At 37.1% G+C, this 13,550-nt stretch overlaps 1 protein-coding gene across 7 annotated transcripts in view; it reads right to left on the minus strand.

The window, feature by feature from the left end:
* Window positions 1-563: 563 nt before the first annotated feature.
* Window positions 564-13,550, minus strand: part of Gcc2 (GRIP and coiled-coil domain containing 2) — a 48,780-nt gene continuing 35,793 nt past the window's right edge. For all 7 annotated transcript variants that reach the window (XM_078028854.1, XM_078028852.1, XM_078028853.1 and 4 more), the window contains 2 exons: window positions 12,012-12,213; window positions 564-2,278 (listed from right to left, as the gene is read on the minus strand). In XM_078028854.1, the coding sequence (XP_077884980.1) occupies window positions 2,208-2,278; window positions 12,012-12,213 (273 nt within the window). In that variant the 3' untranslated portion in view covers window positions 564-2,207. The remainder of the gene's footprint in view (window positions 2,279-12,011; window positions 12,214-13,550) is intronic.

Below are 13,550 nucleotides of genomic sequence, written 5' to 3' on the forward strand. Positions count from 1 at the left end.
CACTACGCGGCATTGCTGCCATGTCTACTCCTTTCCAGGGTCACCCTGTTCCCTTGTTGTGGCATCTCCTGCTTTTCTCTTTCACTTTCTCTGTCCCTGCCCATTTCCCAGTTCAAATGCCCAAAGGGCCTGAACAAAGCCCTTCATTCAAGTCCCTCCTTCAGCTGCAGACCAGATAGGCACCTGCCTCTGGTAGAATCAATGTCTATCTTATTCAAAGAAAGGCCAAGGCCAACTGTTGCTTCCAAGGCCACGTGTCAGATAGAGTGGGCATCAGGGTCACCCTGGTGCATGCCAAAGTGTTGGTCTACAGTCTGTGTTGGACTAGGTAGGGGTGGGTGGTCTCAATAAGGCCATGCTGGAACTCCTGGGCTCAAGGGAGCCTCCCAAGCAGCTGGGACTACAGGTGTGCACCACTGCAGTGGCTTGGTCTATGTTCTCTTAAGCACCCAGTGGCTCCCAACTGTGTAAGACAGTCATGAAGGAGTCTGCATTTCAAACTCATAAAGCAATTTAAAACCTCAAAGAGTCAGTGTCTAACAGAAGAAGAGTAGGCATAAAAATATAATATAGTTAAATATTTAATAGATATTAAAATAATCATTACATTTCCTCATTGCTGAAGCCAAAGAATATGCCTTTTGTAATCAAAGTAATTTTTATCATGCAAAAAGATGTTTCTGTTATAATCATAAGCATAGACTATATTTCAAGACAAGTTTAGATAGATTTCAAAAGGCCTAGGCTCAAAGAGAAAGTGAAATTTATTTAAGTAATACAGTTTACATTGTATGCTGCTGGCATACTCATATTCACAGTTTTATAAAGTAAAAAAAACTAAACTTTTAAAGTCAACTCTTAAATAGATGAATTTTCTTTAATACATTCACTAGTTAGGTCTGTTCTTCTAAGATGGGAGAAAAGACAGAAATAAGAAATACTTTTTGAAGAACAAACTCAACATGTCAGCAGCAAATTTCAGTTAATCTAAGCTGGAAACCAATGTACCCAGTAATTGAAGTACAAAGTCAGTTCTCTAGCTGAGCCTGAACATTAAGAATATAAATTGCAAGACTTAAGAACTTGAGAGAGCATACTGTGTAGTGATTTATTAACAAATAAATATTAAAAATAGAATTCTCAAATTTTGATTTAAGAACACAATTTTGATCTAGTCAATAAAATATATTCAGAGGCATCAAAGGTAAGTAACACCAACACCGAGGGTTATTCACCAGAACTGTGAAGACACAGCACTGATCTACAAGTCGTGTTTCTAAAATCCCATGGGATGGAATGCTGCGGGCACAACACTCAAACACGAGAAGCACCAGTTTCAGGTTTAGATTCGAGTCTAAGTAATGCAGTTGTTATTCTGAGAAGTTCTTATTTGGGGAGATGGAGAGAATTCTCAAGAGAGACTCATGACTTGCAAGTAGTGGTACCATAACAAGAACCTAGAGACGTATCACCAAATTAACCCCTGCTAAAGTGGTGGTCTCATGTATTCATAGTCAGTGTTATATCAGCCAGTAAACCAGCACTTTTGACAACATAACAAGTGTTGAGATAATATACTTTGGAGAAAAAAAAAAAAAGAACAGTTAATCTGTAAGCAAACAACTAAATTGCAATTTAACTTAACCTCATAATTAACTGAAGAATATTTACTTCACAATCCTTTAACAAACAAAAATCAACAAGAAAGCATTTTCCTTCATATTCTAATCGCCAAATTTTCTCAGCAACTTATTAATAACAACTTATCTGCAAGTCTGATCTTGCAAAAAACAGTCTTGAAACATTATTTTAAGAGCTTATATTCCAGTTGGCATGGTACCAAAATTTAGTTTAACTTCAAAATTCACAGTACTGCCTAGAAACGGGCAGGTCCTGAGATTACAGAAAGGGGAGTGACTTCATCCTTTGTTTACATTCCGGTGTCATGCAAGGCAGATCAAAGAAACTGCACTGTCTGTGGAGTTGAGCTACAAGGCTTGCGGACTGGTGTCAACACTTCAAGCTCTATTTTACTCCAAGCTGAGACTCTTTATATACATCTGTTATATTTATGTACAGATATAGGAGGATGCAAACATATATATACATACTTTTTAACAGAAAAATAATATTAATATAAATGACCATATATTTTTTTTTCCAAAATGGACTCTATTTGGTTAATAAAGAATCTTCTTTCCATCAACCTATCGAAGTCCAGACCAACTATGCAGATAGGATGCCCATCCAGAAGAACGGGAAGCACTTTCTTCCTCACCTGTGGAGGGTTAAAAAAAAAAAGTATTAATTTTTTCTCAATATGAAATCTATATTCTAGAATCACTCTCTGATTATATGGCAACTAAAAGACACATTTGTTACTATTCTAATTTCTTAAGAATATGAAATTGGATTTCCTAGGTTGAATCAAGTTAATGCTACTTTCATGTTTTATATTTTAATTTTGAAACAGTGACATGTAATCTAGAATTTAACACCTCAAGTGCATTAATTTCTTAAAAATCTAGCTGTAAAAATTACACAAAAATGATTCTCTACAAATAAACAATATCACCAATACATAAGAAATGCAACCACTTATTCTGAAACAGCATCTCTGCACATGATACTTTGATGTTACGAATCAATGTCTGTTCTTGGATATTCAGTATATGTCTTCTTCTATAAGGCAACTTCATAATAAAGTTCCTAGCACAACTAAGTAATGTTGACAACAAGAGAAATTTCTTTATATTCTTTTAAACAGAAACCTTTACATAACTTAACTTGGAGTCTAAAACCAATAGAATTATGGTAAACCACAAAGCTAAACCCTAAACAACATTCTAATCATTTAAAAATCAGGTTTATTTACTTACAGTGAAATTCGCCTTCTTGGTGCATCGCACTGATAAATGCATATAGTTTCATACAGTCATGTACCACCACCCCAAGAGATGGCACATTCCCTCCCACTCGGAGTTCTCCCTGGATCTTCTTGGCAACATATGGTCTGGTTTTTTTTTTTTAATACTGGGAATAGAACCAGGGAAGGTTTACCACTGTGCTAAGTCCCCAGCCTTTTTTTTCCTCCCTCATTTTTGAGACAGGATCTTGCTAATTGCTTAGGGCCTCACTAAATTGCTGAGCCTGATCTAAAAACTGCAATCCTCCTGCCTCAGCCTCTGGAGTTGCTGGGATTTCAGGTGTATGCCACCATACCTTGCTATTTTCTGCATTTTTAAAAAAGCTGTAGATGGATACAATACCTTTATTTATTCGTTTTCATCTGGTGCTGAGGATTGAACCCAGTGCCTCTCTCATGCTAGGCAAGCACTCTACCACTGAGCCACAATCCCAGCCCTTCTGCATATTTTTATATATACAGAGTACATGTTGGACTTTTATAAAAAGTATCAAACTTTCCCCAAAGTATTGTAACATTTAAAAAAAATATTTTTTAGTTGTCAATGGACCTTTATTTTATTTATTTATAAAATCTAGCTGTAAAAATTGAGGATCGAACCCAGTGTCTCACACATACTAGGCAAGTACTCTACCTCTGAGCCACAACCCCAGCCCTGGCTGCAACATTTTGTACTGCTGAGAGTTCCAGTTATTCTTTTTGCCTTTTTATGATTAACATGATGCTGGCTTAAAGTCCAGAAAAATTCTAGGCTTCCAAGAAAATTTCAGAGTCTCTCTTGCTTTTTTCTTTGTAACATAATTTGTACATTAACATGTCATACGATCTATATTTTCATAACCTTGGAAGTGAACACTCCTTTCCATCACATCCTTTCCCTTCTTCCTCCCATCCCTAGAGGTAATTGTTATTGCATTTAGTGTGTACCTTTTCCAATCACCTGTGTTTTCATACAGACATATACAATAGTTGGATCTCATGAAGAAAAGCATCATCAAAATTTTAAATGGAAGAACTCTTTCTGTGGTTGACAAGCCATTTCCTTTCCTTTTCTGCTATAGTCTGCTTTTACTCTAATAGTATTACCTATGAACTTCTGTGTAACAAATCACTACAAACTTGGTGGCTTTAAACAATACACATTTGTTATCCTGCAGTTTCTGTGGGTCAGGAGATCAGGAATGGCTCTGTTTCAGGGTCTCTCAAGGGCAGCAGTTCAAGATGTTGGTCAGGCTGGGTTCTCACTGAAGGCTGAACTGGAGGATTTGCTTCCAAATTCACGTGACAGTTGGCAGAATTTGTTCCTTGAGGCTGGTGGACTGATGGACTCAGTTCCTTGCCACATGGGCCTCTCCACTATGGCAGGTCGCTTTATTGAAATATACAAGTAGAGAGAGTCTTCTAGTAAGACAGAAGTCACACTCTCTTGTAACCTATCCATCTTGCTGTATTACTGCTTCAAAATAAACTCACTGGGTCAGCCTTCTGACCATCAAGACAGGATTACATAAAAGAAAATTTCCAGAAGAGGGAATAATGAAGGTAAGGACTTTCTAGAAATCTGTTTTCTGCAATCAGCATGGAGAATAACTTAAAGCTGAAAGAGGGCCAGGGTTGTGGCTCAGGATAGAACACTTGCCTAGCATGTGTGAGGCACTGGGTTTGATTCCTGATACCACATAAAAATAAAAACAAATAAAATACTGTGTCCATCTACAATTAAAAAGATATTTTAAAAAAGAAAGTTGGAAGAATAGATATTGTTAGGGGATGAACAACTGTGTACTAATTATATTTTCTGAGACCCACTTGCGCCCAAGAATAATGAGTCAGAAGATTGGAAACATTTCCCCAAACTGAAATGCAGACTGTTGGACGTTCATCTGGGCTGAATGGTATACTCGAAGTACAAGTCTTGTGACACAATAAAAATGCAGCTGTGTGCTCACTTCTAGTAGGGCCTGCCCTGATTAGATAATATTCCTGGCAGCCATTTTTCTCCCTCAATAAAAAGAACTGGAGAAAAGCTGGTCAAAGATAGGATGCATTTGCTCCTGCTCTGAGCATCTGTTTTCTTCTGGTAAGTTTTTTATTCTCTGCAAATCAAATCAGATGAGTATGCATGCTCTTCCTGCCAGTTTGCAGATAATTTGACAATCTTGGCCTGTTTTCCTGTTGTGTTGATAGCCATTTCCCTCTTTATTTACTTTTAAATATTACTGGACCTTGGCGAATATATGGTGTACTAAGTAACAATATAGAGATCTGTAAATTGTAATCTAATTGAAGAGTAAAGGAAATGTAGAGAAACAACTTTTAGTTGTAGCTTGAACAGCAAAACTGAGACTCTGATTCTGCACAGAGTCTGATTCTGCACAGTAATGTACCGGTAACTTATTTGGGGAGCAAAGCTGCTTATCATTAAGTTCTATCTCAAGTAGAAAAGAGAAAATTTCCAAACTGTGCTGAGCTCTAACAGAGAGAGGGTAGTGTGAGTTAACATTTGTGGTGTAAGCAGAAGAGCAGCCTATACTTCTTAGCAGTATTTATTTGACGCTACTTGTGTAGGGACTACTGCTATACTCTATGTTGATTTATCATGCACAGAAATGTCACAGACTATCCTGAGCAGTTCATAATACCTGCTTGGGGTTTAAGTTGGATTTGTAATGAGTGTTTATCACAAGGAGTTTGATGTTACTTTTTATTCTCTTCCTAAACTGATGTTTTGCAAATATTTTTGATCTTACCATACAGTGAGAAAAACTAAAATTTATAGCAGAAACTGATATAGGCAGAGAGACACCAAAACTCATGTACATACCTAAAATTTCAAGAAATAATGCTTTTTTTTTTCCCTCTGGTACTGGGGATTGAACCCAGGGCCTCACAAATGCTAGGAAAGCAACCTACCAGCCCTTTATTTTGAGACAGGGTCTAAGTTGGCCTTGTATTTGCAATCCTTTTGCCTCAGCCTCCTGAGTAGCTGGGATTACAGGTGTACACTGCTGCTGTGCTTGGCTCAAGAAATAATTCTTACCTTTACTAGATTCACTGTATTCTTATGTTCGTCTTATTCTTTTTATTGTATTTGCTTTTTTATATGGTACCATGGATTGAACCCAGGGGAGCTTAACCACTGAGCCACATCCTCAGCCCCCCCTTTTTTTTTTTAATTTTGAGATGGGGTTTTGCTAAATTGCTGAGGCTGTCTTGAACATGCAAGTTCTCTTCCACGTGCAATCTCTTGCCTCAACCTACCCAAGCCACTAGAATTATAGGTGTGCATCACTGTACCCATATGATTCTTTTTATTTTATTTTTATTTATTTATTTTGGGTACCAGGGATTGAACTCACCTGATTACTGAGCCACATCCCCAGCCCTGTTTTGTATTTTATTTAGAGACAGGGTCTCACTGAGTTGCTTAGTGACTCACTTTTGCTGAGGTTGGCTTTGAACTCTACTTCCTCTTGTCTCACACTCATGAGTTGCTGAGATTACAAGTGTGTACCACCTTACCAGGCTATTCTTTTTATTTAAAAAAAAATATTTTGGGTGTTATTCACCAAATTAATTTCAGTATCCACTAATTGGTAACAACCTAAATGAAAATTTTGCTATCTACTTTATACAAAACCAGACATGATAAATATTGCTATGAAGATGATGAAGGAGGCAAGAAGTACCTGTGTTTTGCCCCAAAGGTCCAGTTCCTTCAGTTCAGGAAGAGTGGCTCTTATACCCTTTCTGATACCCCACACGTGTTGACTATTATCTGTAGTTTAGGGCCTTGGCAATGACATGTGGGCCACCCGGCTAAAGGCCCCTATCTGTACTACAGTTATGAGTTTTCTCTGCGTCTTCCCGTCTTGCACTTCAGATCTACCTGGGGAGATTTCCTTTTGCCTAAAGAATATCCTAGAGAATTTCCAGTGAGGGAAATTTTTAAAAGTCAGTTTGGAAAAAAAGCCCATGAAACATGCTTTTTACAAGGTCGGCAGTTATTTCTTTGACTGCATTATACCAATGCTGTTAAGAAGTCCATGGTGAGGCTTACTTTTTTTTTTTTTAAAAAGAGAGTGAGGGGGACAGAGAGAGAGAGAGAATTTTAACATTTATTTTTTCTTAGTTCTCGGCGGACACAACATCTTCGTTTGTATGTGGTGCTGAGGATCGAACCCGGGCTGCACGCATGCCAGGCGAGCGCGCTACTGCTTGAGCCACATCCCCAGCCCTGTGAGGCTTACTTTTTATTTTTTTTTTCAGTACTTGGGATTGAATCCAGAAGGCCTTTACCACTGAGCCACATCCCTAATCCTTTTTTAATTTTTTGAGACAGGGTCTTGCTAAGTTGAATAGAGCCTCTCTAAATTGCTGAAGCTGAACTTGAACTTGCAATCCTCCTTCCTCAGCCTGCAGCTGCTGGGATTATAGGCATGTAGCACTATAGTTGGTTATTTGTTACTCTTTTGTCTTGGGTACTGGGTATTGAATTTAGGGGCATTTAACCACTAAGTCACATTCCCAGCCATATTTTGTATTTTATATAGAGACAGGATCTCACTGAATTGCTTAGTGCTTCACTGTTGCTGAGGCTAGCTTTGAACTTGCAATCTTCCTGCCTCTGCTTCCCAAGCTGATGTGCACCATCAGGCCCAACCCTATTTGTTACTCTTTTTTAGGTGAGGAAATGTGTCTTATTTCTCTGGCTGTGTTTGAGGTTTGTCTTTGTCTTAGTCTTATTTTTTAGGGTTTCCTGTTTGAGATTTTACTGGAGTTTCTGAACCATGGCTGGATATCCTTCATCAGCCAAAAAAAAAAAAAAAAGTCAGCCATTCTTTTCACATATTATCTCTGCCCCATTCTTTCTGTCTTGTCCTTTGAGAACTTTTATTATTTTAAAACAATGATGTCATTTATTTAAACTGTTTATTTCAAGATACACACATATACAAACACAAATGCATATGTGCATTCACTTAAATTATAGGACTAAATCAGCAACTTTGACCAAATCACAACTTCCTCTTCAATTCCCCTTCACCCTAAATTGCTTCTCTCAAATTCTCCTTCCTGTTCTGGAAGACTTATCAGAAGTCTGCAGGGTTAGTACAAAGCATATTCCCAGCCCAGATCACTCTGTACTTTTCTCTAGGAATGTAGGACACCTTCCTTACCAACTTCTTTTTCTAAAGGATTTTTCCAATGAGGAACTTCATTTTATAATTCTAAGCCAAAAGCAGTGGGTGTGGGAGGGAACAGGGCAGTCTTCATGTAGAAGGTCCCAATCCTGCCCAGCCTCTGGGAAGGTACAGAACTTCAGTTATTAGATATATGGTCAATGTTTTCATTCTATTATTTTTTACATTTTATTTTCTTGCTTCTTCATGGTAAATTCTGCAAAATTCCTTCTAACTTGTATTCTGGTTTATATATTCTCTCTCAAATCATATCTGCTATTAAACCATCAGTTTTTGATTTTTATAAGTCTGCACTTCATGTGTGAGGTCTTGAGGGATTGAATCCAAAAGCCTGAGCCACATTCCCAGTCTTTTTTATTTTGAGACAGGGTCTCACTACGTTGCTCAGGGCCTCGAAAGGTTGCTGAGGCTGGCTTTGAACTTGCAATCCTCTTGCCTCAGCATCTTAAATTGCTGGGATTGCAGGTGTATAACACTACACCTGGCTATAAGCCTTTTTTTTAAACAAGTTATCTTTTATCCACACAGATAAGAAAAGTAAATGATATATAAAGATTTAATTTGTTTAATAAATTAGTGGAGTTTTCCTGTTCATTTACAGGATTTTCCAAAAGTAGGCAATAAAATTCTAGATTTCTACAGAACTCTTCTATTTATTTTATGAATAATTATTTAAAAGAACACTGTTATGGAAACTTTTAGGTTAGTTTCTTTTAGGTCTTTTAATCAACACATCTTAAACTTAATAGGAATCACTTGGGTTTTTATAGCATTTAAATTACATAAAACATACTAGGCTTTTAAAAGGGAACTGTTATTCATGCTAAGTATTTTGATAATATACCAGTGTTCTAATAAAAGCTATCTTTGAATTTAAGAATACATATGTCATTCTGAAAATAAGTTAGAAATAAGTTTTTAAATAAAAAATGGCATAGCAAATTTATGATTTAGGATAACTATCTTACTAAAAATATACATGATATATTCTTATTTTGGATATTGTGACAAAAATACTTTTGTGGCTATGGTAATATACTCAGTAGTTAGCAAAACAAAGTTTACCATCAGTATTCAGACTATTCCTGCATCACTAGGAAGATGTGTTGTAGGAAAACAGATTCAAAGAATCTATTAATACTAAATGTGAAGTATTCCTGCAAATAATTAGGTCTGAATCTTATCAGGCCTTTGGATCAGGGATTCTGAAAGTATGATCTCCAGAAAAGGATTATCAGCATCAACTTGCTAAAATGTAAAATGTTGGCTACAGGTGTAGTTAGGTGGTAAAGCACTTCATGTGTGAGGTCTTCAGTTAGATTCCTAGCACCAAAAATAAAGAAATAAAAATACAATATCATAGGTGGGGTCCAGCCATCTTTTTTTTTTTTTTTTTTTTAAATACTAGAAACTGAACTCAGGGGTACTTAACCACTGAGCCACATCCCCAGCCCTTTTTATATTTTATCTTGAGACAGGGTCTTGCTAAGTTGCTGAGGCTGGCTTTGAACTTGTGATCTTTCTTACTGAGCCTTTAAAGCCACTGGGATTACAGGTGTGTATCACCACATCCAGCTTCCATCTGAGTTTTAATAAATGCACCAGATGTTTCTGCTCACTCAATTTGAGGACCATTCTAAATTTTCCAGTTAAGATTTACAGGGGACAGAGAAACATGTTAAAGAGCATGAATCAGATGAGAAAATTTGCTACCTTGGAAGTACCAAATTCAGAATACTGAACTACCATAGGACAAATAACTAATTTCTTCAATTAATAAATGGCATATTTAATATGGGAACATGGAATTACTGTATACTAAAACAACAACAACAACAACAACAAAAAAAAATCTAAACATACAAAAAAAAACAAGCTGCCTGGTGCTGAGGTACATGCCTATAATCTAATTTCAGCTACTTGGGATGCTGAGGTACGAGGATGGCAAGTTCTAGACCAGCCTCAGCAATGTAGTGAGACCCTGTTTCAAAAGACAAAAAACCAAACAAACAAAAAAAACGGAGATGTAGCTCAATGGTAAAGTATCCCTAGGTTCAGCCCTCAGTACCAAACTAACAAAACAAACCCCCTTGAAAAACAAAATACATCCCTCCAATGAAAAATCAGAACACAACAAAACAAAGGAAACCAACCAAATGCAATGCATGAGCCCTATTTTTGATACTTAAAAAGACATTTGGGTTGGGCTGGGGTTGTGGCTCAGCGGTAGAGCACTCGCCTAGCATGTGTGAGGCCCTGGGTTCCATCCTCAGCACCACCTAAAAATAAATAAAGCTATTTTGTCGATCTATAAGTACAAAAAAAAGAAAGAAAAAGACATTTGTATCTTTTTATAGGTATATGAAAATGAACTGAGTACAGATGATGGAGGAATTCAGGGAAATGAATTGAATTGTGCAATTTGTTTTAAAATCTCTAGTGCTTCCTATGTCTGCCAAAAGACTGACCACGAGTTGAAAATTATTAGGGATGGGTGACAGCTACAAAATACATTACTATAATTTCTCTGCACACTTGAAAATGTCAAAAATAAAGATGTTTTAAAACTAAACCCTGGCTGGGGTAGTGGCTCAGTGGTAGCGCACTCGTCTGGCATGTATGAAGCATTGGGCTGGATCCTCAGCACCACATAAAAATAAATAAACAAATAAAACAAAGGTATTGTGTCCATCTACAACTAAAAAAATACTAAAAACGAAAAAACGAAAGACACTAACCCTAAGCCAGGCATGGTGGTGTGTGCAGATAGTCCCAGTTACTTGGGAGGCTGAGGCTAGAAAATTGTTTTAGCCCAGGAGTTTCAGACCAGCCTGGGCAACACGGTAAGACCTCCATGTCAAGAAAGAGAACAAAAACAAAAATGAAACAAAAACAAAAAAACTAACCAGAAAATAAAATCATGATGCTTAAGATGTAGTATGAAATCAGGAACTGTAGCAGCAGTATGAGAAGCATTTCCAAGTGTTTACACAACACACCACCAAATTTACATGAAAATTTAAACTCCACAACAGGACAGCTTTACAGCTTTATTCACCTGGAAAGAGGACAGCAGGATATGGGCCATATAACTGCTGTTCCTAGACTGGAGGTGGGAAGAGGATGGGAGTGAAGTAGGAGAGGAATAGCTCAATATTATGTTTTTTTTTAAAAAAAGTATGCCGGGCACAGTGGCACATGTCTATAATTCCGGCAGTTTGGGAGGCTGAGGCAGGAGGATTGTGAGTTCAAAGCCAGCCTCAGTGGTGAGGCTCTAAGCAACTCATTGAGACCCTGTCTCTAAATAAAATATATAAAAAAAAATGGCTGTGACTGGAGTTGTGGCTCAGCAGTAGAGTGCTCGCCTAGCATGTGCGAGGCCCTGGGTTTGATCCTCAGCACCACATAAAAATAAATAAAAATAAAGGTATTGTGTCCAAGTACAACTGAAAAATAAATATTAAAAAAAAATGGTTGTGGATGTGGCTTGGTGGTTAAGCACCCCTGGAATCAATCCCTAGTACAAAAAAAAAAAAAAAAAAGTATGATCTAAAACAAAACCACATTCATATTCAACTCAATACTAGAATTCAACTCCAGAATACAAATCTAATCTCAAAGAGTGAGAAGATCAAAATAAGCAATGTATATATTTTCCTGAGTGTTAAAATTATATAAATATACTATATGTTAAAATGTCAACTTTTCAAATCTAGTCACAGGCATATATGATAGAATCAATTCAAGTGAACAAAATTAATTTAATAGCTACAATTTTAAAAATTATAGTATCATGAAATATGTGTAGGCACATAAATTGTTAACTATAGGCCAATGGTTAGTGTAAGTTATAAACAGAAGTGGAGGCTCCTGTCACATACCTTGAGCAATTGTAGCAAGTTTTCCCTTTTCTTCTGGGCTGAGTTGCAACATTGTATCTATAACAGGAAGAAGCCTCTCTCTTTCACTACCTGGTTTCAGGAAAATGAACTGCAACAAGACATTCTTCAAGTACTCGAGGTTAGCAACAGACTTCTCTCTCTCTTGATTTCTTTCCAATCTTCTTATTTCACTTTTGAGGAGCTGTTAGAGAAATGAGTTAAAAATAGGTTTTACTGGTTTCTGGTCAAACACCGCAGACTAAACACATGCATTTTTCTTTTCCCTGAACATCTGTCTCCCCGTGACAATAAAGAAAGCCCTAGGAGAGGAAAAAAGAATAAATGAGATTTATCAAAAAATTCCAAGAAGATGGGAAGCAGATAAAGGAGTGGAAGTGACTCAGTCCAGTGGCTTCCCAAGTACCACTAACTAGAGGAGGGGATGCATCCTGTGTAAACACCGAGAAGTTCCTGCCTTGGAAGCACAGGGCATCATGGAAATAGGGGCTGAAAACTGGAGGACTAATGGGAAATCTATAAAATGAACAACTGCAGACATAAGCTAGTACTATGATGCTCTCACCATCTTCTACTCTCTGTAGAGCATGAGCTGAGGAAGGTAAGCAAGTTTGAAAACAGGCACTGAAGTAAACATCCACAACTTCTACTAACCTTATGCCCTTGCCTTGCTCACAGAGCTCAGGCAGGTAAGATGTTCACAGTGAACAGCACTTGACCAAAACAAAAGTCAAATTCAGGATAATGTGAACATTCAGGAGCTTAAGACATCTTAACTACTACCAGAAAAATGAGGTAAAGAATGATACAAAAAAGGTAGTAGGAAACTAAAAATCTTTGAGGATGATTTCTAGGTTTAAACAAAGCTGTAGTTTTTGTTATACAGTATTTTGTAATTTTAGGTTAGTCCAGGAAAGTCAGTTAACTCTGTCCTAAAATCCAGGGTCATTTAAAAAAGTGACCAGAGAGTCCAAGAAATCATGCAAGTGTAAATCTGCGGAAATACAACATTTAAATACGTCACTTAGGTTTATTGGGCTAGTCAATGATTTGTGAGATATAATGATGTTTTGATAGATGAAAAAATGTTTTATAGGTAAATATTGAGGTATTTTGTAATGGAATATCATATATATATGTAAAAGTACATAATTCAACATAAAAAAATAATAATCTGACAAGGATAGGTGGTGACCCTACACAGAGGCAGGACAGATCTCTCTGGAGCAACAACATGCAGAAGCAGAAGCATGTACTTCTCATGCAGCAGTTAGAATTTTGCCCCACCATTTATCAGCTTCATTTTCCCCCCTCCTTTCCAGGGACTGTGAGGGTTAACTAAGACAACATACATGTAAAGTTCAGGACCTAGGTTTTGAACACGGCTCAAGAACCATGAGTTTATTCTTGGAGGTGATTTATCAATGAGCCAGGGTGGAAATATATCATTTAAGCAATATTTAACTGCTCTGAAACATTTCTGGATATTCCATGTTGACTTTAAAGAGAAAAAACTTCCTA

The sequence above is a fragment of the Ictidomys tridecemlineatus genome, chromosome 12 (assembly GCF_052094955.1).
Source record: "Ictidomys tridecemlineatus isolate mIctTri1 chromosome 12, mIctTri1.hap1, whole genome shotgun sequence".
Classification (NCBI taxonomy): domain Eukaryota; kingdom Metazoa; phylum Chordata; class Mammalia; order Rodentia; family Sciuridae; genus Ictidomys; species Ictidomys tridecemlineatus.